This window comes from Gekko japonicus, unplaced genomic scaffold (assembly GCF_001447785.1).
Source record: "Gekko japonicus isolate JY-2015 unplaced genomic scaffold, Gekko_japonicus_V1.1 scaffold257, whole genome shotgun sequence".
In the NCBI taxonomy this organism is placed as follows: domain Eukaryota; kingdom Metazoa; phylum Chordata; class Lepidosauria; order Squamata; family Gekkonidae; genus Gekko; species Gekko japonicus.
In genome coordinates, this window is record NW_015171509.1 from 361260 (window position 1) to 387137 (window position 25878).

Below are 25878 nucleotides of genomic sequence, written 5' to 3' on the forward strand. Positions count from 1 at the left end.
GTTGCCGGCCCTGGAGTGAGTGGGGGGGAAGGGACCCGGCCTCCAGTTGCCGGCCCAGGAGTCGGTGGTGGGGGAGGGGAAGGGAGCGGGCGACCGGAGGCTTCTGTCTCCTGGAGCCTGGTGAGGGTGGGAGGGGTTTGGGGGAATGGCGGCGGCAGCCGGAGGCCTCTGCATCCCGTTGCCGGCCCTGGAGTGAGTGGGGGGGAAGGGACCCGGCCTTCAGTTGCCGGCCCAGGAGTCGGTGGTGGGGGAGGGGAAGGGAGCGGGCGACCGGAGGCTTCTGCCTCCTGGAGCCTGGAGAGGGTGGGGTTTGCAGAGGGGTGGGACCTCAGACAGGTAGAATGCCATAGACTACACCCTCCAAACCAGCCATTTTGTCCTGGGTAACAATTGCTGCCAATGTCCAGGTGAGGGCTACAGATCACTCAAAATTACAACTGCTCTTCAGGTAGCAGAGATCAGTTCCTCTGGAGAAAACAGTGGACTCTGTCATTATACCCTGCTGAGGTCACCACAGCAAAATGACACTGTTGGCCCAAAGCCAGAGCACTGCCCCAGAGCCTCTTTCTAGATCTCGTTGTATTGCTTTCACAACGGGCTTTACTGCTAGTCCTGTCATATTGTGATAAATACATGTATGTAATGAAAGGAGAGATACCTGTCCAACTTCTATTCCTTTGTAAAAAGCCTTATTAACTATTTTTTTCCCAATCTGATTTCCTCTGTTGCAAGATTTCATATTATTTGCGATAGAGCCATTTCTTTCACATTATTGCTGGAAAGGTGAATTGACCCAGTATGAGAGCTAAGCACCATTCTTTTGATTTATTATTGTTTGTCTAGTCACCAAGAGTGTTAAGCTGACTCATATTGCTTTTCAGGATAACCAGAAAGCAAATGCAAAACCTCACAAGGGAACAGGCTGGATAGAGTCATATATCCCATGCTTTATTCTGGGTTACAAAAAAAAAAATCATGGGAATTGGTTTCTCCATTAATAGCTTTCAAGACAACTCAGAATACTATGAGGTTTGGTGTACAGTTGTAAGTGAATAAGAATCCTTTTACAGACAAAATGAACTCAATTAACAATTTTTTCACTGACAAACTGTAAGCTTCAGAAGAGGCATCCTGGCTTCCCACCATGAGCCCTGGGCTAGTTATGAACTATGGTAATGTGGACTTGGCTGGTTTTTGCAATATAACTCGAGGAAGTTATGCAGCCTGCTCTTAATTTATAACACAATTATAGAAAAGAGTAAAAGAAAAAACCCTAGCTTTTTAAAATTCTCAAGCTCATAATAATTTAATTGCTCCCTGATCCTAAAATAAATGCTTTCTTAAATACAATGTTTCTGACTGGTTTTAAATCCAACATTAATAGCTTATTTAGTACTGGGAAGACTCAATATGACGACATTTGAAAATTGTCAGTAGCTATTGAGCTACTTTAAAGAAATAGTTACTACAGAGTACTAATTAATTCCCCCTAGACCATTTCATTCTACTACTACCACTGTCTATAGCACATGAATTGTGCCAGTTTATCATTAGACATGATCAATTGAGTGGATGGAATCTTGATAATAGGCTCCAGTCCTGAAAAGACTGAGTGGTCCAGTTTATAAAATCTAACAATAATTGTTTACTTTGTAGTGGGAAAACTTACTCTGCTTATCTTGTCTATCCACAAGCATAGCACTCTGCACAAGCTACTTTTGTAATATGTTACAGATAGGGATGTGCGATTTTTTTAACCCGGTATTTTTTGGTTCAAGTCTATTGGACCTGGGGGAAAATCGGTATTTCCAAAAAATCAATATTAGGATCCAGGATTTTTCAGAAATACCAATTTTTTGGGGGTCCAATAGACCTGGGAAGAAAAATACCAGATTATAAAAAGCCAGCCCAGTCATAGGGCTGTTTTGGCTATTCCTGCAGCGTGGTTTAAACCGTACTACAGGAGAAGTTGTCCCCAGGATCTGTGTGTGGTGGGGAGGTCTCTCCCCACCATATGCAGATCCTAGGGCTAGCTTGGCTTCTCTTGCAGCTGATCCTGGCTGGGCTCACTTCTCCTGCAGTCCAGTTTAAACCGGGCTGCTGGAGAAGTGAGCCCTAGGAGCTCCTGTGCCACGCAGAGCACATTGCTCCAAACAGCACAGCTGATCCTGGCTGGGCTCACTTATCCTGGCCCCATCCTCCACTGTTTCCAATGGAAGGGGAAATAAGGTGTTTAAAGGGATCACAGTCTCTTTAAACACCTTCTGCAAGCTGTGAGCCTGCAAGTGAACACCGAAGGCATTTAAAGGGCCCGAACTCCCTTTAAATGCCTCCTCCAAGCTGAGAGTTCACTCTGAAGGCATTTAAAGGGACTGAGAGCTCTTTAAATGCACTTTAACTGTGAGTATCCGGTGGGCCTGAAAAATCCTGAATACTGTTGGGATTTTCTGGCTTGGCCATTTCAGATAGCCAAATAAATGCTGTCTCTCTATATCTGGCTGACAAAATAAACTGAAAATACCAGTAAGGTATTTGGACTGGGGGGGGGGGGTCCAGCTTGAACAGACCAAATGCACACCTCTAGCTACAGAATATTTCAGGAGTAAAACTGATGAGACAAGCAAAGGTAGACGTAGCATTTCCTCAAAAGTATAAAGTAATCCTGGGTTGAGGTAAATCATGGCTTGATTAAACAAACAGTTCAGTGAATGAGGGCAGTTGTTGCCTTCACAGCCATTTCTCCTTTTGAAGTTTACAGTGTCTTTACCAACCAAAAGTAATGCTACAGTAAGCAGTGAAGTACAAACACAGCTAAATCTGATTTAGCCCTCCTCTTCTGTTACAGTGTTTTGGGTGAGATTGCTGGAATGCAGCAAAGTAAAAGGGATGGTTAATTTTAGATTTAACAGTGTGCCACAAATGGTGGATATGTCAGAAAGTGAGAGACAGAGATTTACATTCTGTACATGGGATGAGGAAAGAGAGATAAGTATCTACCTTTTAAGCTAATATGAAGCCTAGATTTCTGTTCTCCACAAAACTCCAAGTAACCCATAAGATGTAAGAGCAGAAGTCTTAAAAAAACCAAACAACCAAGCTGTCAAAAGAAACACATAATTATTAATTAGTAACATGTCTTTACAATTCAACTGTGGCCTATTTCTAAACAGTTTACAAAGCTTCTTAGCTTGTAGTATCAATTAAAGGAATTTTGTGCCTATTCAGAACCCTCTTATTGGCCCCACCCAGACCCATGACTTGGGAATCCAACTCCCTCAGTATAATATATCTTAGCATGCAGGTGGAGTTTGACCAACTTTTCATGCAACACATAGTTAGGCTCCATGATTTGCCCCACAAGATAATTTCAGATTGGGGTGTACAGTTTGTGGCCAGGTTCTGGAAGGAGTTGTTAAAGCTGCTGGGGGTGGAGCAAGGGCTAAGCAGTGCTTACCACCCAGAAATTGACGGGTAAACAAAGAGAACAAACCAAGTGTTAGAACAATTCCTGAGATGCTTTATACATCATCAGCAAAATGACTGGGTAGATCTGCTCCCATTTGTAGAGTACAGCTATAACAATTCGGTGCACAGTTCCATATACAGGGCTCTTTTTGTAGAAAAAGCCCAGCAGGAACACATTAGCATAATAGGCCACACCCAACAGCAGAAACCTATTAGCATATTAGGCCACACCCCTGACAACACAGCTCATTAGCACATTAGGCCGCACCCCCATGTTACCAGAAGTGTGGTTATCCAGCCACACCCACCTTTTGCTTGTTATTCTGTTTACCTTGTTTGTTGTCAAAACCCAGGGCTTTTTTGTAGCAGGAACTCCTTTGCATATTAGGCCACACACCCCTAATGAAGCCAATCCTAATGAGTTTCTGCTTTTGGGTGTGTCCTATTATGCTAATGAGTTCCTGCTGGGCGTGGCTAACTTGGGAGCCAGCCGGAACTCCATTCTTGTGCGTTCCTGCCCAAAAATAGCCCTGCATAGGCATATCTCCATTCAAAGCAGTGCACGGATACAAAGGGGGACCCCTCCCCACCTTGAACTCTGAGGACCTGAGGCCGGGGGATGCACAGACATGGTAGGCTAAAGTGACCCAAAGGTGGTCGGCCCTCCAACCAACTCTAACCAAAGAAGATTACAAACATTACACTGACAAAGGGAGGGGCCCCGAATGGGAAATAAAGCCAGGAGACTCAGTGTATATTTCCACTAAAATTCTCAAGGGGCTGCGACCAAGGAAAAGGCTGGGATGGAAATATGTGGGACCATTTAAAGTGGTGCATCTTATTAATAAAGAGACTGTTGAGGCTGAACTACCCAAAAGCTTATGTCATGCCCACCACATTTTCCATTTTAGTCTACTGAAGAAGTATCCTGGACCATCGATGTGGAAACTTCATCCTGCAGCTCCTCCCCCTCTGCTCATGGATAGAGTGCCCCACCAAGAAGTGGAGGACATTTTAGACTCTAAAATCAAACGGGGTCAATTGTACTATCTCATTAAATGGAAAGACTTTGACCCGAGCCTTAATGAATGGGTAGAATCTAAACATGTGAAGGCTGCAAAATTGGTGCGTGCTTTTCACAAGTGGCACCCCCTCAATCCGGGAGGGTGAATGGACTTTGGGGGTGCAGAATATCAAACTCTGCTTAGTTTGCCATAGTTACAGGGGAAGGCAAATTCCTGAGGGGGGGGTGAATGGCTGTCTGTGTGTGAACCACTCTATCATAGGCATCATAACTCTTCCTTAAGATACCTTCCTCCTAGAGGAACGTCCTTGAGACCAAAGCTGTGCCAGCTTGCTATTGTAGATAACAGGATCATATATTCCCGGGAGGGTAGTGAATGCAAGAGCTAGGTGGGATGGCTGTGATGTGTGATTTGGTTATTCCCCAAGGGGCCCTATTTGAACTGTCTATCTCTGAATCTTCCCACCAGAACCTTAGTTCTGACATGGTACTGTTCTAGCCTGGTTCATGCTGATATCTCAATAAACAAGTCACTGCCAAGAGAGTGTTGTTGGGAGTCTCTTGACCAGGAGTCTGACACACTCCTCAGCCATGGCTACAGGAGTGCAAAGGGGCTACTGGTGTCTCAGAAGGTGAGAGGCCTTTGCCTGCTGACTCCAGGCACTCTCTGGAGTCTTCCCTTTGCCTGCCTCTCTCTCTCTCGCATCACCCATCTGGTTCCTCTGCTCTCCTCCTTGATCTCAGCTTTCTTGCCTCCTTTTATGTCCACTAGCCTGGCTTTGCCCCCCTTTCCTGCATCCTGAGTGGTTCCCTTTCCTGTCTCTCCACCTGCACCCCTTTCTCATTGGCCAGGATCACTGGAGCCTTTAAGCCCCTGGACCCACCTCCTTCCCATTCAGCCCTGGGTGGGGCCAGCGTCCACCACTCATACCCTCTCATTGTTGCCTTGCCTTGCCTAAGACAAGTGGCCTCCCCCATTGCCTCCTTTGCATCCTGTCACCGGACCTGCGGTGCTGCAGCCTGGCTCAGCCTGCCCTCAGAGCACCAATGGCCGGCCCTTCCTTGCCCCGGGGACCTGGCTCTGGTGCCTGCTGCCCACCTCAGGAGTGGCTCCATGGATTCCCAGGTAGCCAAGCGCCACTGCCGCTGCTGGGCCACCCGACCTTGATCCACCAGTGTCAGCAGAGGCCATCCGTGTGGCGCTCCAAGACAGTACCGGCTAAACCTCCAGTGCCCCCCAGCCCCCTGACTCTAGGCTGGCAGGTAAGTCCAAGCTTGGATAATTATATTACAATTTACTATTCCAATCAACTATTTCAAATAAGAAATAAAATAAAATAAATTGGTTGCATAGCTTTTCTGGGGGACTGGTGATAATACAGATGTAAGGACTGAATGAAGTTAGCATATGTAATGAGATAAGAAACAAATATCCCTGTTAAGTCCTTTGGACAGTGGGCTTTACTCTCTACAACCAGTCCACTGGTTGCCATTGTCAAAGAAGAGTAAATTTCTGCATATGATGGATATTTACACCATGTTAATTAGCTTGTGCAGGAAAAGGCAAGAGTCTTATGTGTAGGTTAAGAGGAAAGCAATGATATTGTTGCTGGCTATCAAAATGCACTTGATAAAACAGAGTAATAAGAAAACAGTTGTCAAAGCTGGTAATCTGGAGGCAGAGAGATGACTCAGCAAAGAGAAAAAGGCATGTAGGTTGTTTAGTGAAGACTCAAGCAAGAAGTTATTTAGTGAGGAAGTAGGCCTACACCTCAACAACAACCTGCTCAGACATAGGCCCAGAGGTCAGAATAAGCAGCTTAGAGGGCCCGATGGTCCTTATTGGCTCCTCAGGTCACCTGATTTCAATTAATTCAAAGCTGCCAGAGCATACAGCCATCTGCAGTGATGGTACTACAGTCCTGCAATGACCAGGCCAACTATTGCTTCTGCATGCAAGGTGCCAAACTAATAGAGGGAATAAGATATTTGTGCCTTGTTGCGAAAAGTCCCTGCTTTGAAACTTCCAGCATTCATCTAAAGATTCAAAGGACTCCAATTCAGGGGATGGGAAAGCAGGAAGTTTTGGCCTTCCCATACGAAATGGTCATAAGAAAATCAAACAAGTGGCCAGCAAATTACTGGAACTGTACTGCTTCATACAAAGTAATGGGAGTGTTGAAGCACAGATGACAAATCATCATAGAGATCTCATCTGAAATATGGGCTTGTTTTAATAATGCTTATGACACACCTGGTGATTTCAAATTGATTTTTTTTAATCTTGCGCACAGTGAAACAGGGGTGTGTGTGGGGGGTTGTTCATTAACATACCAGTTGACGGGGGGGGGGAATCCGATAATGCCTGAGAAAGTTAATAGTTTCTATACAGCCATTATTCAAGAAAATAAAGCACGAAACAAGACACCAGAAGTTTTGGAGAGTGTATTAGAACTTAAGATGTCAAAATAATTGGGCTCCCTGGAATAGGGGAGCAGCTTACTTCTCCAGTTTTTCTTGGAAATATATTTGAGCACTGCAAGAGATTCCACACAAAATATTTAAAAAACACAGAGACAATTAAAAGAAGGCCCCCCATTTAAAGAATCCAAGCAAAAATATGGAAAACATCTTTACAAGACAGACAATGCTATACCTCTATTCATGCTGAAGCAAGTTCGTTAATTCGCTTTTGGGAGACCAGGTAGAAAATGGTTGCCGGCTCCCCCCCTCCCCCACAGGAGGCAGTGGATCCCCTGCTGCCAGGTCCTGCCCCCACTGCCAATCAGTTGGCCGATGGGGGGACTTGCTAGCCAGGGGAGGGAAGGAAGTCCAGGCTATATCACCAGCAATGTGGCAACGTCACTTTTGACATGCACTGGAAGTAATGTCATCATGTCAGCCACATCACAATGACACTCTGATATATGACACTCTGATAAAAGCCATTTTACCATAGAGTTTTGCAATAGGACTTAGCTTGGGGATGCATAACAATAGCTTGCTAGGATCCTAGAATGGACTAGTAGGGTGACAGGAATCCTAGAGTTACCCAATTGGGAAACAATGTAGTGTAAATAGCCTATAGTTGGGAGTGGGGTGTGTTTTGGGTGTAACCTTTTTCAGGCATAAATACCCAGCTTTGGCCAGGGACTCCTCAGTCTTCTTTCTCCTGCTGAATCGCTAATAAACTATGAACTGATCACTTGAATGCGTCTGAACCCAGTATGTTTCAGGATAAGAAAGAACAAAATACAAGCATGAAAAGTTAACCCTACAATTACTGAGAAAATAAATATTAAAATTACCAAAGCACCTAGCATTGCTTTAAGCAAGTAATAGTTTTAAAAGCAAATCAGGTTTTAGCTGTTTGTGTCACTGCGTTTGGGGATTATCAAAAATACCAAGTTACCCACCATGAAATCTCACCCATTCTTCTTCTGAGACTTCCCTCCAGAGAAATCTGATTTCCTTGTCACAAAAGTGCATATCTTTCTCTAACTTTTGTCTATCATAATCATGTGATATCATCTAGATAATTGATTGGTTCATTACTAAATATGAGATAAGCAACATAAGTGCTGAATAAACTAATCAGCAGGTGCATATGAGATACATATGGTAAAGCAAGATAAGAAGGGCAATCTCAACTTTTAGCCTCTATTAAAAAGCAATTAATCTACCTTTTTCTATAACTGCTTCATCTAAGTATCCAAGATAAAGGTAACTTGAAACAAACACAATTCACAAATAGTTGAAAAGTGTTTGAACTCTCAGCAAGCTTGCAAACTCAGCAAGAAAACCTTAGTGATATCATAGTGAATGCTACAGGATCTTGGCAAAAGAGATATGGAAGAAATGGAACTAGCCATGGGGGAAGGTAGGATCATCCGAACAGATTCTGAAACCGAGTCCTCCTGGGACAATAAAGAGTAATCAAGACTATGTTCACCACTTGATCTGTTAATTCATTGTATTATCTTCTATAGTTAGGGAAAAGTTATAGCAGCCCCCCATGGCCACTCACACATGAAAGTGTTGACTCTTTTTGTTTATGGGTACCTATTAGATGGTTGACCTAGGAAGCAAGGAGGTCTATGGTCAGGGCTCAAAGTGACTGCATATCTGTTTGAGGACCTCCAGATATAACTTCCATTCCACTTGATCCAGCTTGCATCTGCTTAGCCTGTTACATCTGTTACATTTGACACCTCTGCTACATGGACCAACATGACAGACATGATGTCCACATGAATCAGCCCTTTCCATCCCTCCAACTGATTGTGAAGGAAAGCTGACAGCTCTCCATTCCAGGTGATTGATGTTCATGCTGGTTTCCAGTCTGGACCAGAATCCTTGAGCTGGCTTACCATGAAGATGAGCTCCCTAACTGTTTAGACTGGCATCCATCATGAAAGGTTTTCTCTGAGGATCTCAAAGGGATTACCCGGTTGTCTGTTTCCATCATGCAAGCTCCTTGTGAAGATCCTGAGATAGGTCAGAAAGCACCACTGTAATCACTAATCTGAGTTGAGAAGGTGGAAAACTTCTTCAGTGGTCTTGTGTGGAATCTGGTCCATGGAGTCACATCTTGTCATGACACCAACATCCCGACAGACTTGCTAATGCCATTAAATTTGTCAAGCCAAATGAAGAACCACTGAAATCAGGTGCCTGATCCTATCTGCCTTTCTAGGGACAGAAAACATTGTCCATCACCATGTCTATAACTACTCCCAGATGTAGAACTTTCTATGTGAAGGTCAGCCAATTCCTTAGTCAGTTGGCCACAAAACGATGGCTGTCCAGGCCCCGTATGGTCAAGTTCCATTCATGTAGGCCTTGCTAGGGTTGCCAGGTGCCTCATGGCCACCAGCAGGGGATGGGGAGGATAGATTTGCCAGATCCATGTTGGAAACCTCCTGGAGATTTGGGGATGGAGCCTGAGGAGGACAGGGACCTCAGTGGGTACACAGCCATAGAGTCTACCCTCCAAAGCATCCATTTTCCCTGGGAAAATTGATCTCTGTTGTCTGGAGGTGAGCTGTAATTCCTGGGGATCCACAGACCCCACCTGGAGGCTGGTATCCCTACTCTGGGACACAGAGGATGATCTGCTCAGGATGCAGATATACAAAAAAAATCCTGGTTGTGAAGAGATGCCATCAAAATTGTAAACATTCTTTCATGAGCACTCTTTGGAGCAACACCAGGCTCAATGGAAGGGCTTGGCATTGGAAGTGTTGTTCTCCCTATGCAAATTGAAGGAAAAGTATGTGATCTTCATGAATGGGGTTGCATAGATACACTTCTAACAAATTCACAGAGTAGGAGGATCCCTTTGCTGACGACTGCTATGATAAACCTAAGTGCTTCTATCTAGGTCTTCCTCTGTTTTCTAGTTCAATTCAGACACTTTTGCTCTAGGATGGCTCTCACATATCTGTTCTTATTTTAGGACAATTAAAAAATGGAGTAAACTCCCTGATGCTTGTCTATGTTTATTAGATGTTGTATTGCTGACTGCACACCAGAGATTCAGCACTGTGTCCCTCAAGGTATTTAATAATTCTAAAGAATAGCTCTGGAGATTGTAACCAGCACCCAGCAATCCATTGGTGAACCTTACCAGGTTAGGGTAGACCACTGGTACTGGCCTCCCAATCCCAGGTTGGTTACACTGACATTGTGCTGTGGCTTCTTTCTTTCCTCCAGTCTTGGAGATGTTCAAGGATTTATGAAGGTGGCACTGTTTCTAGACTGTTGCCGCTTATTCCTGACCCTCTACAAAGGTCTTATTCTTTAGAAAGTAACTGGAATTTTTGATACTTTCCTTTTCTTATGCCTGGTTATAGCTTCCCTCTTTTAATCCTTGGTGTTTGTCCCAAGAAACCTCAAAGGAGCTTACCTCCAACAAGGGGGCCTAAAGACCACCTGAAATGAGCTGTGATGTCTAGTCCCCAGCACCTAAGCCAAAAATTACACCAAGTCAACACATTATAGTCTATGACCATAGTCTATGACTCAAGTCATCAAGTGCATTTCTCTCCCTCCCCCTCCCTCCACCTTTCCATTAATGGTGGAAGTATGTAGAGGAAGGGCAGAATGCCTCTGGAGGAGATACACTGTCTCCAGGCTTTAGAGAAGCCTCTAAGCCCATCTTTTCCTTACGAAAGGAAAGGTAGGTAAGAAGAAGAAAGCGGAAAACCCTAAAGCTGAAAATTTTACTAGAGTCAAGCTCACTCAATAGAGCTCACAATGTCCTGCCCACTTGCCAGACACAACCTAACTGGGAAGCAGAGAAGAAGCCCTTCTACTGGAGTCAGGAGAAAGCTCACAACCCTGCCTGCATCCAGGAGGAGGTGCTTCTCACAGCAGACTGCAACACCATATGAACCACTGGAGAATATGGAAGACACATGCTTGTTTTTTATTCCTGGTAATGACATAGAACCCTGCAAGTGAGTGAGTGTGCCCATAAATCAAAGGATCAAGCCCACAAAGTAAAATTGCTCATTGGCTAGAAGTATATTAGGATTGTTCCTGGGATTGTTGATGGGCAGATCTCACCATCGCAACATTCTCCCAGAGTTTGAGCAGGGAAATCACTGCAGTCAAGATCACAATGTATTGTTTGAAAGGACCCTATGACCTGTACAAAAGAGATAAATGACTGAAGTTCAAGCAGAAACAATTCAGCAATAATATGCTGCTCTTTTCTTCAATTATCTTGCAGGTTTTATTCAGTATTCAGAAATAAATGCACTTATTTGGACACTCTCATTTACATGGCTTCAATTTCATCCTCTCTCTCAAATGCATAAATCCCTTGATGGTAGTTTATAATTATGTGACCTAACATAATAACTCTCCATTAATGATAATGCATATGGGAGAATAAAGAGGTCACATCATTTAAACAGGGAAAAGCATATTATGCAAGATGATCATGGAATTATTTAAAAATTCAAGCTAGCCATATGCAATGAGAACAAAAAAAATATTGTTCATATGTGCTTTAGAGCATCTCATTAGCGTATCACATGAAAGAGGAAGCTGTATTTCACAAAACAGATATTTATGCTCTATTCAGTTCAGATATCAATTTGGAAAGATAAAGATTTGAGATAAAACAAGTTATAAAGAAGATGATGGCATGGAATAGAAACATATGCTCCTTTTACTTGAACATATTGGTGCCAATAGTTTTCTGTAATTTAAAAGTTAGACAGTAGAAACTGTATCCCCCACTATAGATTTCCACCATCCATGATTATGAGGTGGGGTTCAGAGTTAGCAGAGTTAGCATCTGCCTATAGCTAGATCTTAGAGCCAGTTCAGTGTAGTGGTTAAGTGCACGGACTCTAATCTGGGAGGACCGGGTTTGAGTCCCCACTCCTCCACTTGCACCTGGCTGGATGACCTTGGGCAAGCCGTAGCTCTGATAAGAACTGTTCTTGAAAAAGAGCAGTTTCTGTCAGAGTTCTCTTGTTAGATCGCGCTAACAAAGGACTCGTAGAGTGATTCAGCAAGTGATTCAGCTTTATTAAGAAGTAACGAACAAGCACTAACTCAGTAAGAAACCAGAACAGAAAACAGTGGGAGCTTATGCTCCTTTTAAACATAACCGGGCTAATGTAGCCACGCCTATTTACAAATAACAACCAATGAGATTGCTAGGATAAAGACCAATGGGAGACTTTCCCTCCTAGGGAATGGTATCGTTCTGATTGGTCGCTGTTACGAAGCGACCAATAGGAAGTTCGCTCAGAGGAGCCCTGGTCTGGCTCGAAGCTTAACACGGGAGTCCTATGAGGTGATTCATGTAATCATTTCAATACATTACAATTCCTCCCCCCTAAGTTAAGCCATCATCCCAATTGTTTTATTATTTACATACATACAATCAACCTTTGTACATCAGTTATTCCAACAGTATTTACACTCATAGTCCTTCAGATAAGTCGGCATTTGCCGCGAACGCTGGGACCTGCGGAGCGGTGCAGGCTCCACGGGCAGACAAGGTTGTGGGTCAGAGTGGGGTTCACTACAGCCTGGATCAGGCACAGACTCGACTGGGATTTCAGCCCCGCACACAGGGTTCTGCCCTGACTCGGGGACAGTACCGGGCCTTTCGGTACTCACCGCCTGCTCTGGGGGTGTCCACTCGACATCAGGGGATTCAGCCGTCGGAGAGTCAGCGCTGTCCCTAGCCCAACGTCTCCTTAACTGATCTATGTGGCGCCGCCATATTCGACCGTCAGCTAACTGCACCACATACATTCGAGTACCCACAGAGTCGGATATAACCCCAGGAAGCCACAAGTGCCCGTTTGCATAATTTCGTGCGAAAACCTTGTCCCCTTTTTCAAACATGCGCACCTTCGGTTGCGCCGTGGTACGCTCGGATTGCTCTTCAGTGAGGTCTGGGTGCATTCGGTTCAAACGGGTCGTGAGTCTCCGCCCCATTAACAATTCGGCCGGACTACGGCCTGTAGCACTACAGGGGGTGGTGTGCTGCAGCAAAAGAAAGGAGCCCAGCCTCTGGCTCCAGTCCCCTTCGTCCATTTTACCCAGGGCCTCTTTGGCCGTCCTGACCATCCGTTCGGCTTGGCCATTAGATGCCGGATGGAAAGGGGCCGAAGTCATTTGGCGTATGCCATTACTCGTGAGGAAGAGCCTAAATTCCTCAGACACAAATTGAGGCCCGTTGTCACTGACGATGACGTCAGGCAACCCGTGGGTGGCAAAAAGTCGGCGGAGCGCATGGATCACAGCAAGTGATGTGGTCGATTTCATATGCACGACCTCCAGCCATTTGGACATAGCGTCCACCACAATTAGGAACATTTGCCCTTGGAGAGGGCCAGCAAAATCTATATGCAATCTGGCCCAGGGTTTACCAGATGACTCCCAGCCTTGGGGTGTAGCTTGTGGGGGATCGGGTCTGACTTGCTGGCATTTGGGACACCCTCGTACCCATTCTTCGATCTCTTTGTCCAGCCCCGGCCACCAGACATACCCTCTGGCCAACGCTTTGGTGTGTACCATACCGGGGTGACCCTCGTGCAGCGACTCTAACACTCTCGTCCTGAGTTTGTCAGGAACCACCACCCTGTTCCCCCATAATACACAGCCCTTAGAAATGGATAGTTCATTTTGACGGCTTTTGTAAGGGCCGAACTCCGGTTCAACGCTTCCAACCGGCCACCCCCTCCAAACCCAGTTTAATACTCGGGACAGCACGCTATCCTTGGCCGTGTGTGCTGCAATGTCCCTGGATGATACCGGGGGTCGAGGAAGCTCCTCAATTGCCAAGACCTCACAGGCGGGGGCAGGGTCTGCGCCAATGTCCGGCACCGGGCACCGGCTGAGGGCATCCGCATGCCCAATCGCTTTCCCAGGCCGGTGCTCTAAGTCAAAATCATAAGCCTGCAAAAATATCGCCCATCTAAGCATGCGTGGGGACATGATGTTTGGCAATTGCTTATCGGGCGCAAAAATCCCCAGTAGCGGCTTGTGGTCAGTGACCAGCAAAAATCGTCTGCCAAAAATAAAATCATGGAACTTTTTGACAGCCGCTACCAACGCCAGACCCTCCTTGTCTATCTGGGCATAGTTCCGCTCTGCCGCAGATAGTGATCTAGAATAAAAAGCGATAGGCGCTTCGCTCCCATCAGGCATCAGATGGCTTAAAACTGCGCCTACTCCAAACGGTGAAGCGTCAGCAGCTAACACCAGGAGCTTGTGTTCATCATAATGCGTGAGTACGGCATTAGATGTCAGCAGCTCCTTGACTCCCACAAAAGCCTTTTCCTCGGCCTGCCCCCACTTCCATTTTGCCTCCTTGTGCAAAAGCGCGTGCAAAGGGGCCGCCACTGATGCCTTATGCGGTAAAAACGCATGATAAAAATTCAGGAGTCCTAAAAAGGATTGGAGCTCCTTCTTACTCACCGGCCTGGGGGCGTTTTGGATTGCAGATACCTTCTCATCCGTGGGGTGGACTCCCTCTGCGTCAATGCGAAACCCCAGGAAGTCCACACTTTCCACCCCGAGCGTGCATTTTGAGCGCTTAACTCTGAGGCCGGCATTTTGAAAACGCCTGAGGACCTCTTTAACCCGGTCCAGTAGTTCCTGTTCAGACCCGCCCGCAATCAGCACGTCGTCAAAATAGGGCACTGTGCCAGGTACCCCCCTTAGTAGACGTTCCATGAGGCCCTGAAAAATCCCAGGTGCTACGTTGACCCCGAATTGCAGCCTGTTCACTTTAAAAGCCCCTTGGTGGGTTACAATTGTTTGGGCCTCGGCAGCCTCCGGGGTGACAGGCAACTGCTGGTATGCCTGGGCCAGGTCAAATTTGGCGAAAATCTTGCCACCCCCCAGGGAAGCCAAAATGTGGCTTATTACCGGGACCGGGTACGAATGTTGCTGCAGCGCCTTGTTAATCGTACATTTGTAATCGGCGCATAGTCGTATGGACCCATCTGATTTGACAGGGGTTACGATCGGGGTCTCCCATTTGCTGTATGGTACTGGCTCTAAAACCCCTTGCTCAACTAGTTTGTCAATCTCTTTTTCCACCTTATGTTTGAGAGACACAGGTACTTTCCGATACTTCAACCTAATAGGTTTGACTGACGGATCTAAGTCAAACGCAACCGGGGGGCCCTTGTACCTTCCCAACCCTTCGGCAAATACATCAGGGAACAGGTCGTACAGCATGCCCCATTTATTTTCAGACATCCTGTTAATCCCAGAAATACCGATGCCCAATGGCTCAAACCAATCTAACCCTAGCAGGTTAACCCGGTCTCCCTCTGCAATCAGGAATGACAGTTTAACACATTTCCCCTTATACTCAACAGTAACAGAGTCCCGTCCGGCCAAGGGAATTCGGTTGCCCTGGAAGTCGGACACTCTGGTTCCCGCAGGCTGGAGCCGCCGCCGGCTTCGGTTCGGGAACAACTGGCGCCAGGACGCGGCAGAAATCACCGTCACGGACGATCCTGAGTCCACCTCCATTGTACAGGGTCGGCCGTCGAGGAGTGGAGTCACGGTGATCTTGCCCTGGCTGCTGGTGCGATTTACGGCCGATGCGCTCGACAAGGTCGCCGTCAACTGGCAGCTTGCTTCCGATGCTGAGGAACGGGTCTTGCCTTGGGTGCTGACTGGAGTGCCCCTCTGCGCTGACCGGTTGTTAGTTGAGGGATCCTTCTTCGCTGATCTGCAGACTCTGGCCAGATGACCACGCCGCCCACACGCTCTGCAGTCGACATCACGAGCCCAACAGGAGCCGCGCTGGTGCTTCCCGCCACAACCGGAGCAAGGCTTGACGTTGGTAGTCTTCGCTGGGGTCCGCTTGCCTCGAACCGCGTTGACGTCATCATCCGCGTCTTCGCCCTCGCTGTCTCGTTGAGCGTGTATACTGGGCTCTGCCACCCGCTGGCGGACCTCCTTCGTGGACTTCTCCGCTGCTTCCGCGGCCACGGCCTCTTCGTAGGCCACTGCCCAGGTCAGGGTGGTGCGGGCGAACAGCCTCTGTTGCAGCCTTTCATCTTTGAGACCGCAGACGAGACGGTCTCTGAGGGCTTCCTCCACGTTGTGGAAATTACATGGCCGTGCGGCTTTGCGAAGGGCCGCCACGAAATCTGCGATGGTCTCGCCTCCGGCCTGGTTCCGCTTGTAAAAAGCGTGCCGGCAGGCGATCTCCGACGGTTGTGGAGAATAGTGAGCCTTAAGCTTCTCCGTGATGTCAGCGTAGGTGACAGTCTTTATATCAGTTGGGGCCACCAACGACCTGGCTATGTCGAAGGTCCCCTTCCCGCAGGAACTCAGGAGGCATGCTCGTTTCTTCGCCTCATCGGTGATGTCGTGGGTCTCCAGATGGAACTCGAACCTGGACAGGTAGGAGTCCCAGTCTTCTGAGGAGGGTTCGAAGCACTCGAACTTCTGGCTTCCAGCCATCGGGGGAGACTTGGGCACCGGAGCTGGTGGCGCCTCCGCCGGATCGGCTGCTGTGCTCTGCCCGCTTTCTTCCGAGTCCGAAGTGTGGATGTCCGCAGGGCTGCCTACCTGCTCTAACATCCCATCCTCGTCGCCAATTGTTAGATCGCGCTAACAAAGGACTCGTACAGTGATTCAGCAAGTGATTCAGCTTTATTGGAAGTAACGAGCAAGCACTAACTCAGTAAGAAACCAGAACAGAAAACAGTGGGAGCTTATGCTCCTTTTAAACATAACCGGGCTAATGTAGCCACGCCTATTTACAAATAACAACCAATGAGATTGCTAGAATAAAGACCAATGGGAGTCTTTCCCTTTCTTTTTCTTCTTCTTCTTTTTTTTTTTTGAGCCCCCGGAGGGGATTTTTCTTCTTAAAGAGTAAGTAATTGTATGCTTCATACTGGATATTCTGACAGAGGATCAATCTCCTTTTATTGCAGTGTCACAAAAAACAGCAACAATCAATAATCATAGTTCTGATAAACAAAATATTTTAATTTTACTTCACTGGTTTTTAAGAGTTCTTTGCTTTTCTACTACAATTCAAGATTGTGTACAGTCTTGAAATAATTTTAAAAGTCCAACAAAACATTTAAAACCACAGCAACAGAATACCCACATTCAGAGAAAGTAAGTCTGGTATAGTGTATAGCTACCATTTGGGAGGTCCAGGCTCAAATCCCCACTCTGCCATGGAACCTTGCTGGGTGACCTTAAGCCAGTCATGTACTCTCAGCCTAACCTACCTAACAGGGCTGTTGTGAGAATAAAATGGAAGAAAGGAGGACTATATAAGCCACTCTGAGTCATCGTGGGGAGAAAGGCAGAGTATAAATGAAGTAAATAAACAAACATTTGGCCCATCACCAGAACAAAAAGTAAAGTCTAAAGAAAAACAGAGAAGACAGAAAGGCCTTCACTTGCCAGACTAAACCTAGGCAGGGCTGTAGCCTGACTGGTCTCACAAAATAGGGATACCATTCCCCAGGTGGGAGTGGGGAATCCCCTGCTTTCATGGGCTCCTGCCTGACGCTGGGCAGCAGGAGGAAATTTCCCCCACCCCCAATACCAAGCACAACATGCTGACGTCACCCAGAAGTGACATCAGCACATCAGTGATGTTGAGGGGAGCAACATTCTGCTTTGGGGGCAAAACTCTATGGTTTAGGGCTGTTTTTTCCATAGAGTTTTGCCCAAAAAGTAGAACATTGCCCCCAAAATCTCCGACACACTGACGTCACTTTCAGGTGACATCAGTGCATTGTGCAACATCCCCACCTAACTCCAGTACACCTGCCAAATTCCCCTGCCAGCACAATGGACCTTGCAACCCTATCACCAGGAGAGCATTCTTCAACTGAGAAAATGCTGTCCCAGATGTAATGTATTGAACGTGTTACATGAATCACTCCATTGACATCCTATGTTAAGCTTGAGCCGAACAAAGGCTCCTCTGAACTGAACTCCTATTGGTCGCTCTGTAACAACGACCAATCAGAACTGCCACTGTTCCCTGCGAGGGAAGTAAGCTCATTGGTCTTTATCCTAACAACGTCATTGGTTGATTATTGTAAATAGGTGTGGCTATGTTAGCCCGGGAATGTTTAAAAGGAGCCTAGCTCCCAATTGTTTCTTGTTCTGGTTATGAATGCATTTAAGTGCTTGTTCGTTACTTCAATAAAGCTGAATTACTTCTTGCTGAAATCACTCTCCGATCCTTTGTTAGCGGCGATCTAACACCAGATACTACCTGATGTGACCTCGTGACAGATAGCAGCAGGAACAAGGACCCTCCAACTGTAAGATCCCAGGATAGAGAGTGTATATAATAGCAATAATACTACTAAAGAAAAAGTGCTCTTAAGGAAGCTTTATGCATAGGAAGGTATCAGGTAGGACTGCCAGATCTGGGTTGAGAAATACTTGGAGATTTTGTGGGTAGGGCCTGAAGAGGATGGGGCTTAGGAAGGTTGAGGGACCTAATTGAGATATAATGCCATAGAGCCCCCCCCTTCCAAAGCAGCCATTTTCTCAAGGGGAACTGATCTCTGTCATCTGGAGATGGATTGTGATTCCAGGAGATCTCCAGGCCTCACCAGGAGGCAGACAACCCTAGTATCAGGACATGACTAATCACTATAAAATGTATAACATACCTTGGCCAACTTGATTTCACAGGAAAGTAGATACGGCTTCTGAACTGCATCATAACAGATCCTATACAAAATGGATTCCACAACAAAAAATAAAGCTGGGATGTGGTCTGGAGAAACAGGTGCATGGTCCAGGGAAATTAAGAGGATGTCCAAAGCTTCTGAAGTAAAAAAAAAAACACAGAAAACCAATTCAATCAAGAGCTCCATCTACATAGCCTCATTCTCTCATGTAATACTGTTGTCACACCTGCAACAAAATGCTTGCCAAGTTATATGAGCAAATAAAACAAGTGTTACATCCATTTTCCTGCAGATTGTTTGCCTTCTCTGATTATCGCTTTGATGAAAAAGTAATTAAGGCTCATCTCCTTCATAATTTTGTTCAACAGTAGCTGAAATGTTTAGGCTCAACTATGAATTAAATCTTATTGCATAATAAAGCCATCTGAATTAATAAAATTAAACAGGCAACCAAGAATATCCAATGTACATTCATTATTGAGGTAATCTGTAATGTGTGGTCTTCTTCCAATTTTTGCTTAGTGCACTGATAGTTTTGTTTTATCTTGATAGTTAAAAGACAAGGAGGAGTATGTAAGGGAGGTCTGATGAGTCTGCTTTCAATTCACTGTACTCTCAACTGTTTTTTAATTTATGTCCTGTGATCTCAGTACATTCTCAGCCCCCAATGGACAGAATGCAGGTAAACCAAATGTATAAACCAAACAACTATGCAGTGATGATGATCTATGGTGTGTGTGTGTGTGTGTGTGTGTATACTTATTATCCCAGGATCACTTAAGTGTATAGTCTTAGAATGCTTCTAAATGCACTGCTGTACCTGCACCTGCAAGCTGCAGAGATGGTCAAAGGTGTTTTTCTCAACCTCTCTTAAATGTGCAATCTAGTTTCATTGTATTCCTGTTCACAAGTTACAATGAACAAATGGACAAGCCATGTACAGTGTACACTTGATTTTCTTCATGCATGCATTGAGTCATTCTGATGTTACAGTCAGTGCACATACAGCTTAAAATGTGAGTTAAACCCCACATTTATCCACATTAGTAACATGAACATGCAATGGATGCATGTGTGCTCAATGTAATACGTGAATAGGGTTTACTATATGTGGAATCATGAATCTTTATTCAGTCTGCTGCTTTTGGCCCTGCAAATTGTGTCTTAGCTGCTTTTCTACTGGGTGTGCTCAGAAATAAGCACGTTAGGATACAAATGATTCTGCAGAGAAGGCAGTTTCAGGGGCAAAAACAATGGGTGCAATAGTTAGAATGTAAGACCAGGTTTAAATCCTCATTCTGCCCTAGGGCCCAATCTGCATCTAGCATTTGTTCCGCTGTTATACCAACCCCCACTGGAACAAAAAATCCCATCTACATTGCATGCCACTTTCACTTTGATTGAGTGTCGCATTTTATGGCAGTGTCCAGACTGCATGCCGCTTTCACTTTGTTTGATCTCTGGTTTTATGGCGGCTGTTTGCATAGATTTATGGCCATTTTATGGCCATTCGGGGGTGACTCTGCAGTCAGCACAATGATTTCTGTTCCAGTGTGGATTTGGTAAAACAACTGAGCAAATGCTAAATGTGGATTGGGCCTGGGTTGTCTTTGGCTTGTCACTGTCTCAGCCTATCCCAATGCATACCCAGAATAGCCCTGGCCCTGGTTGTAGCCAGCCTGGCCTCCTTGAGACCCAGAAGGGTCTCAGAAGTGATGTCACCAAGGTATTGTGATGCTCTAGAATTTGCCAAAACGCTATGGTAAAACCAGAGAGTTTGGGCCAAATCCTCGAGCGTTATGTTGGTGATGTGCTGGATTTGAATCCAGTAGCAGCTTAGAGACCAAGATTTAAGGCAGTTAACCTCTGATCACCAGTGCCAGGAGGCAGTAAACCTCTGATCACCAGAGGCAGTAAACCTCTGATCACCAGTGCCAGGAGGCAACATCAGAGGAAGGCCGCAGCCTCTAAGTCCTGTCGTTAGCCCTCCAGAGTACTTAAGAACATAAGAGAAGCCAATGTTGGATCAGGCCAATGGCCCATCCAGTCAAACACTCTGTCACACAGTGGCCAAAAATACCAGGTGCCATTAGGAGGTCCAACAGTGGGGCCAGGACACTAGCAGCCCTCCCACTATTGCCCCCCCAAGCACCAAGAATACAGTGCATCACTTGCCCCAGACTGAGAGACTGGTTGGCCCATGTATAAAACTAGACGCTAGCCTAGATGGACCACTGGAGTGATCCAGTAGGGCTCTTTTTATGTTCTTATGAGGCAACAACCCATAAACAACTAAAAATGGTAGAATTAGGAAAACTATTATAGGACTCTGTATAGAAAAATATACAATTAAAGTCTGAAAATCAATAGACAGCAATTAGTAGAGATTTCTTGCCTGTCTCCTTTGCTTTCCTGTCTCTTGAATACAAGAGCAGAGGAACTAGAATTTATGGTCAAATATCTAATTTTATTCTAAAGCATGAATACAGAGATTAACAGTGGCAGTATTAGAACAAAATGTTAAATGGGTTTGCAGTTGGAGAAACCAATACAGCAAACACTATATGCTATGTCTGTTATATATGGTATGTCTGTCTGCTATGTCAAGAAATCTGATTATAACATTTAAAAATCTGAAGGTGTGAGATGTGGTGAAGGAGATAGGGGAAGGAAAATAGTTAATAATTGGTGAGTCTCAAAATTAATTGCTTTCAGATCTATACCTAGAGATGTTAAGAAGGTATAAAGAGCCTAAATTACTTAAAGAAAGATCCAACAATATGAGTGAACTATCCCATTTAAGCTACTAATCTATTACAAAGAGAAATAATGGAAGTTAAAACATCTGAGGAAGCCAAAGAAATTATAGATTCTGTTAAGAAACATCCAAAAGCCTCACCCTCAAAAAAGGCTGTATAATCAACACGGATAGACTTATTAATATATTTACATAGTTTCATTTTCTTATGAGATAATAATCTCTTCATTAGATACTCTGAATTTTATTAATAGCTAAAGAATGGCAAAGTTCTTAAAGGTAATCTCTGTTAATGTGTATGGATTTAATAGCCCAATTAAAATAGTCACCTGATTTAGGAAAGTTAAATTTGACACTGGATTAGATCCTACCAGCTTTTCCGCTACTGCAAGAGCAAGGAAGAATGATATTTCTCAAGTCCCCTCCTTGTTGTAGTCCCATCTTGCATGGCTTTTTGTCCACCTGACCATGAGGGTCCCTCACGGCCTTTACAAGAATGAAAGAGCACCTCCCTTCCCTTCTGCACTGTTAGAAAAGCTGGTAGGATTCAACCCGTTATGTTCATGCAACACATTTAAAGATAAATATCTTTAAAAGATGTTAAAAGAGCACTTATCCCTATATAAGAAGAGCATCAATGTGTAAAAACTAGAGGGCTAAGGATTATGTTAGAGGATTACAGATAGGATTACAAACCATGTTATGTTTTCCATTTTAGAAAAGTATATAGACCCAACGGAAAGATAGGTTTTGGTCAAATGATGGAAGAGAGGGAAAAAATCATTTAGAATCCATAGAGGCTCCTGAAGAATTTCTTTTAAAAGATTGCCAACTGCAAAAAAATTTAAAGAGAAAGAAAAAATATTAAATGAAGAAATAGCATTTTAAGAAGTAGTGACTAACATTAAAAGCTTTACTGCATCATGGGAATGCCATCAATGTGGTTTACCTGGATTCCAGTAAAACTTTTGACAAGCTTCCCCATGATGTTCTGATTGGTAAACTGGAGGACTACGGACTGGATAGTTAGGTGGACAGGGAACTGGTTGGAGAACCAGACCCAAAGAGTATGTGTTAATGGCATTTCATCTGATTAGAGGGAGATATCCAGGGGGTGCCACAGGATCAGTTTGGGTCCTGGTACTAAAACCATCTAATATAATAAAGTGCTACTAGTCATATATTGTTTAGCGATGGCAGCCGTTAATCAACAGGCCCTTCTCACAGTTGGCTTGTAGGGATTTCCTTTAGGCTGCTGGCACAGGCTGCTGTTGTTGAGAACTCCAGGGGGAGTGTTCAAATTTTATAATAAAATGAGATGTATAAAAGAAATGTAACTGACTTTTGTTTTTTTGTTGGAAAAGTATAAATAAATTTACACACACACAAAAGAGAACTCCAGGGGGCAGGGCTCTCTATCTTCAGCTGTTAAAGGCAGCTCCTTAATTGAAGGCCTGGTGGAAGAGCTCTGTTTTACAAACCCTGCGGAACTAGCTAAGGTCCCACAGGGCCCTGATCTCTTCTGGGAGCTCATTCCACCAGAATGGAGCTGCCACTGAGATAGCCCTGGCCCTAGTTGTAGCCAGCCTGGCTTCCTTGAGACCCAGAAAGACCAATCAGTTCTGAGATCCTGATCGCAGTGTGCTCTGGTGAACATGTGGGGAAAGGTGGTCCCTCAGGCAAGGTTCCCTCTAAGCTGTGGAGTCCTGTGAACAAAAATTCTACTTTGTGAGCTACTTGCATTAAAGTTGTGAGCGAGCGATTTGGCTCCTGCATAAATTAGTGTGCTCTGGAGCCATCCTTCCTGAGCTAAGGCAGAAATGTGTGAGCCAGAGGCTAAAAAGCTGTGAGCTAGCTCACACTAACTCAGCTTAGAGGGAACACTGCCCTCAGGTATGTAGGCCCCTGACCATAAAGGGCTTTAAAGGTAAGGACCAGCACCTTGAAAGGGATCCAGTATGCTATCGGCAGCCAGTGCACACAGGGAGACCCATCAAGAGCTTGGCTGCAGCATTTTGCACCAGCTGCAGCTTCCGGATCTAAGACAAGTGCAACCCCATGTAGAGAGCGTTACAGTAGTCCAACCTCAAGGTGACCATCATGTGGATTACTGTTGCCAAGTCATTGCGTTCGAGGAAGGGAACATACTGCCTGATCAGCCAAAGATGGTAAAAAGCTGATTTGGCAGTGGCTGCTACCTGGCCATCCATATATTTAAGATAATCTTATATATAAAGATATACTATCTCTTAATATAGCAAATAGTTATACAGCTTGGTTACTTACATAATTTCAAAGTGATAATTGCAAATGTTTGTATTAAAAAGCTTATGGAAATAGTATATGAAAAAATTGTATAACATTTCTAGAAATAAAAGGGTGAAGAGAATAATGGCAACTTGAACATGTCTAAAACCGATGAAGATAAGAAAAATGAAGAACTGAAAGAGAAGTTATCACAAATATTGGCAAATCAAATGAAACAATTTGAGGAAAAAATATTTAGGTATCTGAGGCAAGGACACAGAAGAATATTCAAAAGGCACGTCAAGAATTATCAACTGGATTGCTGGAGATAGATGCAAAATTACAAGATCAAACACAAGAAATTTTAAGTATCAAAAAGAAGCAAAAAAGAGAATAACACATATTTAGAGAGACAAGATTCTCAGAATGAGAAAGCAGAACAAAAAATTGAAATTTTAGTAACTCAATGCAGTTCCAATAACTTATGTTTTAGAGGCATACCAGAAGATTTTGGAAGGTCAGATTTGGAAGAGAGATTTTGGGGACTGCTCCAAGATTATTTGAAGATTCAAGGAGATTTCCTAGATATTGATCACATTATCAGAGTGAATTCAAGTTTTGCATTCAAAAATAATCTACCTCAAGATATTTTGTTTTGCTTTACTCATAAGAAAACATGAGATGCAATCCTAAAGAAACAAAGAGAATCCCCATTAAAAATAGCAGAAAAAGAAATGCAGATCTTTCAGGCCTTACCAAGAAGTGTGTTTAAAAAAAAGGAAAGACCTTGACTTTCTGAAACAGATTTTACAAGAGATGGAGATAAAATATCACGGGAAAATACCATTTGCAATAGAGGTATATTTATCAAAAAGAGGGGAAATAATTAATACAGAACAACAAGCTAAATCACCAGCTGAAGAAGTGCAAGTGGAGGACCTTCATAGAGGAACTGAAAGAAAATCTTCAATCAATCCAGAACAAAGTCCATCTAAGAGCCTGCTCTGCGGGGAGGGCGGGGTATAAATTTTATAATAAATAAATACATAAGAGCTCAGGAGAAGAAACGGCTCTTTCATCAACATCAGGATAAAATGGATAAATTAAAAATAGTATCAGTAAATATTAATGGACTAAATTCCACAATGAAATTTTTAAAAATCTTCAATCGACTTAAAAAGCAAAATGCTGATATTATAGATCTGCAAGAAACCCATATCAAGAAGAAACATTAACATATTCTAAATAATAAAAAATTAGGCAAAGTATATCTTGCCTCAGCCCTAAATAAAAAGTGCAGAGTAGCTATTTATATAAGCAATTAACACCTAGAGGTAACTGAAGAATTAAGGAAGGAGAAAGAGAAAAGAGAAATAACGTGCATAAAGAGGATCAAATTACATCTGCAGAAAAAGATATACAAGAACAATTTATCAACGTTTTCTCAGAATTATATAAAAAGAAGTCTGTCTCTGAAAATGGAATAACACAATATTTAAAAGATACTCGATTTGTAAAGTTTACATCAGAACATAACAAAATTATAAACTACACAATAATTGTTCATGAAATTTCTCAGGCAATAAAAATATGAAAAAGGACAAAGCACCAGGTCCAGATGGGCTGACAGCAAGATATTATAAATGTAAACAAGCTATGAGGGGTGGACACTTGGGAATCTTCCCCTTCTGGCTTATTTTGTATTTGAAAGAAACCCATAGTTGGTGTCATTTTGTAGAATAAATAGCTAGGGGTTTTTCTGGTGCAAATTCAAGGACAAAAAACAGACTTGAAGCTGGAGAGCTAGCAGACTGAAACACATGTTGTGGACATATTCTCAAAGCTGGATTAAGAGTACAAGAAACTATGACAGAATTGCACATGAGACTAGTGGACAAATCCAAATAAACTTATTTAACTTATTATTCCATCTGTTTCAGCCTTCTCTTTTATCGCTAGTAGCTGATAAAAATAATGAATAGTAATTAATAGGCAATCAACATTACAGGTTTCAGAAGCCCAGCATTCTAGAAAGTCATTCAGATGCCAAGCGGGTGGGCTGAGGAACACTGGGGCTAGAAGTGTTCTCTGAGCTAGGGAAGATGCCAAGAGGAGTACTGAATGTGGCGAAAGTGTATTTTGGTGTATACATTATGAAATGTCATGTAGCTGGCTCTGTATGTGATATTTTGCCACTACTCTTC

General features: G+C 44.1%; 1 protein-coding gene across 1 annotated transcript in view; it reads right to left on the reverse strand.

The window, feature by feature from the left end:
* TMEM232 (transmembrane protein 232) overlaps positions 1-25878 on the reverse strand; it is a 191072-nt gene that overhangs the window by 155740 nt on the left and 9454 nt on the right. The window contains exons 4-5 of the mRNA XM_015419320.1: positions 18649-18806; positions 2998-3097 (exon numbers count right to left, since the gene is read on the reverse strand). Of these exons, the coding sequence (XP_015274806.1) occupies positions 2998-3097; positions 18649-18806 (258 nt within the window). The remainder of the gene's footprint in view (positions 1-2997; positions 3098-18648; positions 18807-25878) is intronic.